This window comes from Schistocerca serialis, chromosome 1 (genome assembly GCF_023864345.2).
Source record: "Schistocerca serialis cubense isolate TAMUIC-IGC-003099 chromosome 1, iqSchSeri2.2, whole genome shotgun sequence".
NCBI lineage: Eukaryota > Metazoa > Arthropoda > Insecta > Orthoptera > Acrididae > Schistocerca > Schistocerca serialis.
In genome coordinates, this window is record NC_064638.1 from 381,822,080 (window position 1) to 381,834,240 (window position 12,161).

Genomic DNA, 12,161 nt, shown 5'->3' on the forward strand with positions numbered 1-12,161 from the left:
CAGCGGTTGGGAAGGGAGTGAGACAGGTTTGTAGCCTGTCCCTGATGTTATTCAATCTGTATATTGAGCAAGCAGTAAAGGAAACAAAAGAAAAATTCGGAGTAGGTATTAAAATCCATGGAGAAGAAATAAAAACTTTGAGGTTCGCCGATGACATTGTAATTCTGTCAGAGACAGCAAAGGACTTGGAAGGGCAGTTGAACGCAATGGAGAGCGTCTTGAAAGGAGGATATAAGATAAACATCAACAAAAGCAAAACGAGGATAATAGAATGTGGTCAAATTAAGTCGGGTGATGCTGAGGGAATTAGATTAGGAAATGAGACACTTAAAGCAGTAAAGGAGTTTTGCTATTTAGGGGGCAAAATAACTGATGATGGTCGAAGTAGAGAGGATATAAAATGTAGACTGGCAATGGCAAGGAAAGCGTTTCTGAAGAAGAAAAATTTGTTAACATCGAGTGTAGATTTAAGTGTTAGGAAGTCGTTTCTGAAAGTATTTGTATGGAGTGTAGCCATGTATGGGAGTGAAATACGGACGATAAATAGTTTGGACAAGAAGAGAATAGAAGCTTTCGAAATGTGGTGCTACAGAAGAATTCTGAAGATTAGATGGGTAGATCACGTAACTAATGAGGAAGTGTTGAACAGAATTGGGGAGAAGAGGAGTTTGTGGCACAACTTGACTAGAAGAAGGGATCGGTTGGTAGGGCATATTCTGAGGCATCAAGGGATCACAAATTTAGCAATGGAGGGCAGCGTGGAGGGTAAAAATCGTAGAAGGAGTCCAAGAGATGAATACACTAAGCAGATTCAGAAGGATGTAGGCTGCAGTAGGTACTGGGAGATGAAGTTTGCACAGGATAGAGTAGCATGGAGAGCTGCATCAAACCAGTCTCAGGATTGAAGACCACAATTTTATTGTGCCTGGTTCATGTTCCATTTTAGCGAGTTTTAACAGGTTCTTTTACTTTTTATTATTCTGATGATGGAAGCTTGACATCCGAATCGCTTCAATCTTAGTGTTTTACACTATAAACAAGTGGTTGAGCCGATATATTTTTTAACATTGACATTCAGAACGACGACCTCTCATCCAGTACGGATAAAGTCAAAAATTTAAGACAGTGAATGTCGATCGCTGGGGGCGGAGTAGCGCAGCAGGCAGCAGCGAGCATAACTAACCTTGGCGAAGAGCGGGGGCGAGCTGTGCGGAGTGCTGCTGGCAGATCCGACGCCGCCTCCAGCGACGCCGGGCACGCCCCCTGCCACACCGACGGGACCGCCGAATCCGGCAGCGACAGAGCCGCCCCCGGGGGCGGCAGCCGATCCGGCGTCGTTGCTGGCCATCTTGGAGAAAGACGCCACCAGCTTCTGGTAGACGAGCGCGTTGTCTTTGGCGATGCCGCCGCCGTCGTCGACGCCCGCGGCGCCTCCGAGGGTGCGGTCCCTGTCGGAGGCGGCGGACAGGCCGTCATCTCCGGGGCCGGCCGTGTCGAACTTGTTGATGATCTGTCGGCAGCTGGCCGAGATCTGCTCCTGCAGGTCGCTCCTGGCCGCCGGCGAGCCGGGAGGCGCCGCAGGTTGGTAAGCGTAGGGATGGTACTGGTGGCGGTGGTGCAGGTGGTGTTCGTGCTGCGCCTCCAGGTCCGAGCTGGTGTAGTCGCTCGAGTCGTACGAGTCACTCCAGGTGTCCTCGCTGCTGAGGTACTCGACAATCTCGCGCACCTGGTCGTCGCGGATGCCGGGCACGGTTTTCATGAGGCGCGTCAGCTCGTTCTCGAAGTAGACCAGCTGCGGCGGCTTTGAGCGCGGTCGCACTCCGGGGCTGGCCTGCGGCGTCGACGTCGACGTCGCGCCCGTCACCCTCCCCGAGCTGTTGGCGCCCGCCGCCGCCACCATCGTCTTGAAGAAGGCGCGCATCTTGGACATCATCAGGTTGGTCTCCTCGTCGGAGCTCCAGTTGTTGAAGCTGTCCTTGCGGGTGAGCGATGTAGCCGGCGGTGGCGGTGCCGGCTGGGACGCCTTCTCGTCCGACGCCGGCGCGGCCGAGTCGGCGAGGACTTTGCGGGCGGAGTCACTGTCTGCGGACGGCGTCTGGATCGGGGACGGTTCTTCCTTGTTGGCCGTGGCGGTCTCGCAGGTGGCGGCCGTCTCCGTGGCGGTCTGAGCCGGCGCATCGCTGCCGCCGGCGCTGCTGGAGTCGCTGCTGGTGCGCTGTTCCTTCAGCAGGTCGTCGCAGCTGCCGATGAAGCCGCTGTCCCGGCTGTGCTGCTTGTTGCGCGACGCCGACAGGTCGGAGGGCAGCAGGAGGAATTCGGGCTGAGGCGTCTTGGCGCCGTCCTCGTCTTCCGAGGATTCCCTGTTATTGCCGCCGGCGGTGGTGGTGGTCGCGGCAGTGGCGTCCAGCGACGCGGAGGGCGGAGTAGAGACGGACGTCTGCGGCGGTTCCTCCACGGCCGGGGACGGGCAGCCGCTGCTGCGGCGCTTCTTCTTGCGTTTGACGGTGTCGAACTGGCCGTCGGGCCGGTCGAAGGTGGTGACGGTGTCATCGTGCGCGCCCAGGCTGCCGCTCAAGCCTTCGGTCTCCGTGCTGGACGAGTCTTCGGTGGCGGAGAAGGGCGGCGCTTCCCCGCACGACAGCTCCGGCGTCACGTCGTGCTGCTGCTGCTGTTGCTGCTGCTGCGAGGGGCTGGACATCTGCTGGACAGACAGCTGGTGGCCCCTCCTAGCACGCGTCACCAGCCTCTTGCGGCGCTGCTCGGGGGACGGGCGACCCTCGCTATCGCTGCCGACGCTGCCGCTGCCGTCCGAGTCGCCGGCGCCCTCTCCGGACGGCCCCATGAACCCCATGAAGCCGGTCAGGAAGTACTTCTCCAGCCGCGAGGACGCCAGCGCCGCCAGCTCGTCCGCGTCGGCGTCGTCCCTCGGACTTCCGGGCCCCCCGCCGCCGTCTTCGCCGCCTCCCAGAGACTCCAACCCTTCGCTGTAGATGGAGCTGCAGGTGTCCGACATGGAGTCCAGCTCCCGACCGCCCCCACCGCCGCCCCCGCCGGGGTTGACCGGCGCGCCGTTGCCCAGCCGAAAGAAGAAGTACTTCTCCAGTTCCGAGGCGGAAGTGGGGCGCGACTTGCGCCCCGAGCCGGCCCCGTTGCGCGACGCGTGCTCCACTTCGCTCTCCTCGCAGCTCTCCTCGACGATGGTGTGCAGGGTGAAGTCGATGGCGGAGCGGTGGTAGCCGCGCAGCTCTTCCTCGCGGTCCGAGTACGACGTCGCCGACCTGACCGCCGCGCCGGACTCGTCGCACGAAGAGTCGTCCGCGTCGTCCCCCTCCGAGGCCGTCGACGTCGCGAACTCGTCCTCGTCGCGGTCGCCCACCTCCTCCACCCACGAGTCGTCGTCGGCGAGGCCCTCCTCTAGGCAGACGACGGCCGAGAGGGTGTCGCCGCCGGTCACCACGTGCACGTCCTCTTGCTGGCGCGCCGGGATGGTGTCCTCCGGCGCGGGGGCGGGCTCCGCCAGCGTCTTGGTGACGAGCGGCCGCCTCGCCGACGGCGACGCCGAGCGCGGGCCCGCCTCCAGCGTGAGGGTGAAGTAGCCGGCGAGCCCGGAGGCGGCGGCGGCCGCGGCGGCCTGCTCCTCCCAGTTCGTGTGCCTCACCACCACGTCGCCCCCGCCCCCGGGGGCGGGGGCGGCGCCCGCCGGGACCAGCGTCGTCGTCTCGCTCGTGACCACACTGACCGACTGCTGCGGCGCGTCCTGCGTTATCATGACGAGGCTGGTGTAGCGCTCCGGCGGCGCGCCGCCATGCTGGTGCGCGTCCGCTCGCGTCGGGCTCCCGCGGCCGACTGCTGTTGCCGCCGACGCCGCCGCCGCCGTCGATGGCGGCGCACCTGGCGCCGCCGCTGCGCGCGCACCCTCGCCGTCGCGCCGCTCTTCCTCCTCGTCGCTCCCTTCGCCGCTTTCCGTCTCCTCCTCCTCCAGCTTTATCGTCCCCTCGCTCTCCGACGCACTTCTCGACCGTCTCGAGACGTCGGACTGCTCCGAAGACAACAGGTGCGCCGCCACATCCGGCTCCACAGGTTGTTCGATTTCCGACACTTCAAACTTCGCGGGTGCTTCCACCGACGACGGATTTTCCGCTGCCACAGTGGAACTCTGCTCCTCCACCTTCTCTCCACCTGTCACCGCCATCGAATCCTCACCGTCCGACACCCGGCCAGGACCTCGATCATTATCGACAACTGTCTTTCCCGTTACAGTTTCCGTCCCGCGTTCACGTTCGAGAGCGTGTTCCGCTGGTGCAGAATCGCCCGACGTCATCTCCGCGGCACTTTCTCCGACGCGCGTCGCACTGTCAACGGGTACTTCTGCCGCTGCAGAAGCCCCAGACTTTTCGGCGCCGATCGTGTCCACTTCGGCGTGCGCCACCGCTACCTCCTTCCGGGTACTGTCAGCGCTGTCCGCTCTGCACGGGACGGCCGACACCTCATCCTCGCGGACTGCCAGGCTCGCACTGTCGTACTCTCCGAAGAGAGCGGCGAGTGAAATGCAGGTGTTCCGCACGCCTTCCTCCGTGTCGTGGGTGGCAGCGGCGCGGGGCGCGCCTGCTACGGCAGCGGCCGCCGGCGCCATCTCTGAGCGCTCCGGCGAACTTCGTGCAGCGGCTCGGCCGTCATAGTTGTCGGCGCGGCCGCCGGTCAGCGCCGGGTCGCTGCCCTCGTCGTCCAGGTGGCGTATGCGCCGCAGCACGACGCCGCCGAACCAGCTGTCCCGGAGCGGTTCGCCCCCACCTGTTGCCGCCGCCGCCGCCTTATCTTCGTCTCCCTCGCGAATTCCTTCACGTACCGCCGACTCTACGGCGTCCGAGTCCTCCGTCACGCTGCCGCTTGCATCTTCCAACTGCCCCGTCTCCGCTACCGCAGACTCGATATCGGCACCAGCGAGACGTCCAACTTCATCTCCTGTCACTGTCACGGACTTGGAGTCTTCGCCAATCCGCGTGACAATGCTCTCCGTCAGAATTTCGACGCACTCCACGACCTCCATAGTAATCTGAGGGCAACATTGCTGTAAATCACTTTCCTTTGCGGCTCCCTCTTCCTCCAGCGTCGGTAATCCGGTGTCCTGCGTCGCGGCTGAGTCACCGCCATCCTCTGCGTGTCCTGGGGGCTTTTGTTCGTCCTGTGTCTGCAGGGGGCGCTCGGTCGTGACTTCCGGCTCCTGCGGCCCTTCACCGGAGCCGCTGGAAACCGCAGCAACCACCGAACCTTCATCCTCCTTTCCCGGTGTCACTACCACTGCACCCTGCTCGTCCTCTTGCACGCCAGCAGTGGCTTCTTGCGTCATTACCGATCCATTTCCCTCGTCATCATTCACAACAAAATCATCTATGCATCCACTTAATTCCCCAGCCAACACTGCGTCATTCTTTTCACCACATGTTTCAATTTCAACTGCTGGAACTTTGCACTCACCTTCATGAAACTCTGTTGGTTTTTCCACTGTAATAGCTTCCTCTACTCCATCCTCATTGCTCTTCTCAGTTTCATCGCCATCCCTCCCTTCACTAACGACACTTCCGGCATTAATAGCACCACACTCGTTAACGTCACCACGCGAAGCATGTACACGCTGTTCTCCAGTGTCGACCGCGCGGTCTTCCTCTGGAACAACTTCGATGTGCCTTAAGAGGACAACGCCGCCGTCTCCGGAGTCAAGGTCACTGTCGCAGCCACTGGTGCTGAAGGTGGAACTCTCAGAGTCGCTATCGCTGCTGTCGCCTGTATCGTGATGCATCTGCATTTCGTCACTCACACTGCCTTCACTTTCACCCCCACTCTCCTCTTCCCCGACCTCTTTCTCTCCATCACTAACCACTCCACCCGGGACAGAATTAAAATCACTCGCTCGCGCCGAAACGTCAGCACTTTCTCCCTCCAAATTCTTGACGTGTTTCACGAGCACAATTCCGTCTCCCTCGCTTTCCTTCCCTTTGCTATCGCTCTGGCGAGATGCATCGCCTGTTGCGGTCTCCACCTCCGAATTCTTGATGTGCTTCAGTAGTACAATTCCGTCGTCACAGCCTTCGGTGCCTGCAGGACTCGCTAGCTCTGACAACGCCGTCGGCCTGTTCGTTTTCTTCGCACCACACACAACTGTCTCTTCCTTACTTTCCGCAGTCTTCTCGTCACTGCCGAACGAAGCGTGCCTCAAAAGCACAACGGCGCCGCTCTCGTCGTCTTCCGCGTCGGATCCTCCGGAAGACGGCTGCGCCAGCGCTTCGGGAAGACCCGCATCACTGTTGTCACTGCTGCCGTCGTCGCCGCTGTTGACGACGAACACTTTAGAAAACTCGCCGCCGGAAGACGTGGACGTCGTTTCGGACGCGTCGCTGTCGGCGCCGCTTTCGTCGCTGTCTCCACCCGCAGTGACCGTGTAGCAGCCGGCGGCCACTTGCGTGGTGACGGCGCCCTCGTCCTCAGAGTCCTGACAGGCTTCGGACGACGTCGAAGACGAGGACGACGACGTCGAGGACGAAGAGTGCAGGCGCTCCCTGGGGAGCGACAGCAACATCCGCCGTTGGCGCTCCAGTGTGTCGTCGGCTTCGGGACGCGGTTCTTCTGTAGCTGGCGGTGGCTCGTCACCTTCGGCGTCTTTCTCGCTCAGATCGAATCGGACACTGCTGGCGACCGGCGCAGTTGCACCGACGGTGCGATCACTAGAGACTGCAGAGTCTTCGCCACTCGGCTCTAGACGTGCCTCGGTGGTGGCTGAGACGGGTCGGGCAGCATTACTGCAGGAGTTGTCTTTGTCGCCGACGGGCTCACTCGTCACGCTGACGGTCTGAATAGCGTCCTGTTCGAGGGGTTCACTCGCGACCGTAATTGGCGGCTCTTTATCGACCGGTTCGAAACGCGCACTGCCGCTCACTGACTCGCGTGTGACGGTACGGTCGGCGTCGTCAGTGCTATCGGCGCGGGCCTTATCGGCGCTATCGCCCTCCGATAGCGAAACGCGATCGCGGCGCGGCGGGTCCGCCGGCGCGGAGATTACTTCGGCGACGGTGGCAGGTAGCTCCTCGTGCGCCCTCTCGTGCCGGATGAAGATCTCGCACGCGGGCACGGCGGCGAGCGCCCGCTGCGGAGACGCGCCCGACACGTCCACGACGGCGGGCGGGCACTGCACGACGGCGCCCGTCGACGTCACGGCGACGACGGTGCTGCCGGCGGCGGCCGAGATGAGCGGCGAGATGAGCTCGGCGGGCCACGAGCACGACCACGGGCCGACCACGACGCGCGAAGGGCCCGAGCCGGCGACGGGGGCGGCGGCCGAGTTGCGGATGCGGATCCGGACGCCGCCGGAGGAGGAGGCGACGGCGTCGGCGGGCGCCGCGGCGCCGGAGACGCCGAGCGCCGCGTCCTGCATGAAGTGGTGGTGGTGCGCGGGCGACCAGAAGGGCACGGGGAAGGGCACGGGCACGGGGATGGGCACGGGGACCGGCAGCACCGTGGCGGAGCCGCAGGCGGCGCACCAGGGACTGGCGGGCGCGCGCGCCGCCGCCGCCGAGGCCGCCGCCGCAGCTGCCCCCCCACCACCGCCGCCGCCCGCCGCCGCAGCCGCGGCCGCAGCCACTGCCGGCTCCGGCGGGGCGCAGTGCTGGTCGCACAGCGTCACCTCCTCGACGGCGCGCTCGCCGCAGCAGCCCTGCTCGAAGTAGTCCCAGTCGCAGCCGGCCGAGCTGCTGCTCTCCGTGTCCTCGTCCGCTGCGTCCTCCTCCTCCTCCTCCTCCTCCTCCTCGTCGTCGTCCTCCTTGCTGGACGACGAGTCGGAGCTGATGAAGACCAGCTTGTAGTCGTCCACGTCCGGCGGCGCCAGCAGCAGCGGCTCGTGGTGGTGGTGGTGATGGTGGTGCTGGTGGTGCCGGTGGTGGTAGCGGCCGACGCCGCAGTAGTCGCTGCTCACCTCCGTCACCCTGACGCTCTCCACCACGCGCGAGCTGCTGCGCCGCGAGAACCGACCTGTCCCCAACACAACACTCCGCACTTGTAGGCGGCCGTCTCTGTCACTGCAGTACCCAGCCACCGACAGAAGCATGCTCGAAGCAGTGAAGCACTTGACCGTCACCACAAACACCGTCACAACAACAACAACAACAACAACCACCGCCACAAAAAAAGCACCACCACCCACAACTCCACGTAGCAGAACTACTGGTTCTTGTGACACTCTCACATACACAGGATGAAAGAAATGTTTTGGACGCATCACAGGGTCACTCGTGAAAAACTCGTAGGTCCACGAACTAGATTTGTTTCACATTCTTGGTTTTCGGTTCGTGCCTATACAGCAATCTCAACATGGGAAAGACTATAAGACAGCGTGTTTGACGCGACTTTCGTGTCAGTTATAACGTAACAAATGTAACGAAAAGACAACACCCAGTCGCCGAGCAGAGTAACTGTCTCCGTATAATCCTACTGACTGTCCCAGCGTCGATTAGACTCCGTCTGTCAATTTGTTCCATAGTCCACCAAATTTGTTGCCACGAGTAGTGCTCTACATTACAGTTCGATTTCAGATGCTTGGCGTTTCAAGTTGTCATAGTCTCTTGCAGATATGTATCTCTCGTGTGATTCCTAAACGCTGAGTAGTATGAAGTTTATTCTATGTTGGTATTTTCTCGTATCTATTTTTTTGTGTGTGTGTGTGGGGGGGGGGGGGGGGGGAGGGTCGAGGATGGTTGTTATGGATCCCGTCTTATATGTTTACGTTTTTCTGTTATCGTTATGTAGCACACAACATACAAATACGAGGAACCTGATCCACAAGCACACTTTCCAGAGTCAAACTCGCATCATCATCTCGTCGTCTGTGTTCTATCCTTCACAGAAACGAACTTCAAAAAGCACAGAATAGTCATAAAATAAAAACAAAGACTTCCATACATATTATACAAGTGGAAGTATCCCGGGTTTCTCTCTGGTGTTTTCCTAGATATTTACAGTTTCTTTTTTGCAACATGTAGCTACAGTCACCCCAAAGGTTCATATGTCTTTCGTTCGACGTCCTGCGTCGACGGAAAGCAATGGTTTGTTTCCAGTTTTAAACGAAACGATTCTAAAGTAGAATTCTGCGTTATCATTCGATAGACCTATCGCAAATTAGTCTAGTGCGTTATTCGTTTTATCGATATGCTTTTTCTTTTAATTTGCTGGCTTTCAGGTTTAGTCTAGTGCGTTATTCGTTTTATCCATAGGTTTCTTTTTAATTTACTGGCTTTCTCGTCGTATCCATACAGCTATCTTAACATTGGGATGTCATTGTTGACAATACGAATATAAGAGACAATAGGTTAGGTTCGGTTAGGTTACGTTTTACGTATCGATAAAACGAGTATCACAGCTGACTAACTTAGGTGCGCTCTAGCAAATTATCACGTGAAATTCCACTTTCAAAATCACGGTGTTTGTAACGGGAAACAAATCGACGCTTTCCATCGACAATGGGCGTCGCACGAAAGACGTGATATGCAGTAAATCTTTGGGCTGATTCCAACCACGCACTGGAAAAAAGAAATTGCAAGTAATTACCGAAACACCAGAGAAAATGCACCTGACGACTCTTAGGAGAGACATCTTGTGTATACCCTATGAGTATGTGTACGTTCTCCGTCTCCTCCTAAACCACTGGATCAATTTGAACCAAACTTGGTACACACAGCACTTACTGTCTGGGCAGAACTAATGCGCGGGCAAGAACCATCACCCTTTCAAAGGCTGCGGGTGGGAGTGAAAACTCTTCTATCCCTGAAGTTTCGTCCAAAGCTACGTTGGACATCTTCGGAAGTGCTCCTGGTTGTGCCGAGTCTTGCCGACTGATGAGTCGGACGTCGAAGAACGGTTGGTTCTGAGCACTATGGGACTTAACATCTGTGGTCATGTCCCCTAGAACTTAGAACTACTTAAACCTAACTAACGTAAGGACATCACACACATCCATGCCCGAGGCAGGAATCGAACCTGCGACCGTATCAGTCGCGCGGTTCCGGACTGAGCGCCTAGAACCGCGAGACCACCGCGGCCGGCTTATAAATGGTTCAAATGGCTCTGAGCACTATGGGACTTAACATCTATGGTCATCAGTCCCCTAGAACTTAGAACTACTTAAACCTAACTAACCTAAGGACATCACACAACACCCAGTCATCACGAGGCAGAGAAAATCCCTGACCCCGCCGGGAATCGAACCCGGGAACCCGGGCGTGGGAAGCGAGAACGCTACCGCACGACCACGAGATGCGGACGTCGAAGGCCGGCCTAAACACCGTGGAAAGTGGGCGTGGTCTGGAATTCACGTGATAGCAGAGAGAAACCTTGTCAAGGAAATATATAAACATGGGGATAATTTTAACAGAAAAGAAGAAGCCACGAAACTCAACGATATATGGACAGTGGCGCTACAGAATCGATGAGATAGATAGTTATATTTATCCTTGACAAGGTTTATCTCTGCTATCACGTGAAATCCAGACCACGCCCACTTTCCACGGTATTAAGAACGTTCTTCGACGTCCGACTCGTCAGTCGGTAAGACTCAGCACAGCCAGGAACACCTCCGAAGATATCCAACGTTTTCGACTGTTATCCACATACTCAACAGAGTTCTATGTTTATGCTCTTTAATATGCAACTTACGTAAGTTTTAGAATTTACTTTTTACACTATACGTTTGAACACACACTGGCGGAGCAATGGGCAGTGTAAACTTGACGAGACGTTCTTGTAATGATTTGACTTCTGTCGAAATATACAGATGCAGTTTACGAACCTGAGTATTCCGGATGACCGCATGTATCAAGACACATTACCGACCCAGATTGGAAATGACATGACAATGCATCAAAGAATACTTCTTCGTAGTATGCGTCTTAAAATTATCTCAGTATTCTCTATAAAACGTTTACCATTCCTGGTGAGAACAAGAAACGGATGAGCGTAACCACTCTGAGATGTACGTACGACCGAACGATTTACTGACTGGTTCTCCTTCCACCTGACGACCGTCGTATGAAAGACCTAAGTGTTCTGTTTTACGACGGCATGTTAATCCTTGTGCTTCCGTCTTGTACTGGACTTACTGAGGCATGAGAAACAAGAAGATACGAAATTTTTTGTTTTGTTTAATAATCCATCCCATTTTTCAATACGCCTAACGGCCTCCGTTGCAGGAACAGACATTATAATTTGCGGAAAGATCAGTTTTGTCTTATGTATTAAAAGACAAACCACACTGGACCTGTCTGTACCTCTGTATTTACACTCCCAAAGGCACCTTACCGTGTGTGGCGGAGGGTACTTTGTGTAGCATTGAAACTTCCTCCTTTTCCTGTTCCAATCGCGAATGGTTCACGGGAAGAAACATTGCTAGTAGGCCTCCATGTGACCTCTAAGTTCTCTACGCTTACCTCCATGGTGCTTTCGCGAGATATACGTAGGAGGAAGCGTTGTATTAATCCACTTTTCTAGGAACGTCGGCTCTCGGAATTTTAACAGTACACCACACTCTGCAGAACGCGCTATTCTTCATTGGGTCTTCTCTATTCCCTTTATCAACCCTATCTGGTACGAATCCTAGATCATTAGCAGTAGTCAAGTCCTGGACAAAGGAGGGTTTTGTACGCTAGCTCCTTAGTGAGTGAGCTACATTTCCTTAGGATTCTTCAAACGTATCTCAATCTCGCATCTATCTACTTGAGTCTCATTTCAAATAGGCACCCCGCTCATGCAATTGTAGTTGGTAGTAACTTCAAACTACTCTCTATATGTTGGGAAAAATACATGTTTAGGGCCGTCGGTAGGCATAAAACATCATCTGAAATTGTGCTGAACTCTTTCTCAGAAAATTATTTTGAATAGTTAGTTCAGGAACCCACTGGAATTGTGAAATGTTGCGAAAACGTAGCTGATCTCTTAGAAACAAACAATCCTGACCAAGTAAGGAGCATCATCACAAATACAGGGATTAGTGAACACGCGGTTGTTGTAGATAGACTGAATATCCTAACGCCCAAACCCAACAAAAATAAAAGCAAAATACATGCATTTAAAAAATCATATGAAAATTCAACTGACACCTTCTAACAAGACAGTGTCCACTGCTT

At 56.4% G+C, this 12,161-nt stretch overlaps 1 protein-coding gene across 1 annotated transcript in view; it reads right to left on the minus strand.

Annotated features, from left to right (window-relative positions):
• LOC126470940 (uncharacterized) overlaps window positions 1–3,879 on the minus strand; it is a 520,283-nt gene extending 516,404 nt beyond the window's left edge. The window contains exon 1 of the mRNA XM_050098993.1: window positions 1,184–3,879. Within this exon, the coding sequence (XP_049954950.1) occupies window positions 1,184–3,769 (2,586 nt within the window). The 5' untranslated portion in view covers window positions 3,770–3,879. The remainder of the gene's footprint in view (window positions 1–1,183) is intronic.
• Window positions 3,880–12,161: the final 8,282 nt, after the last annotated feature.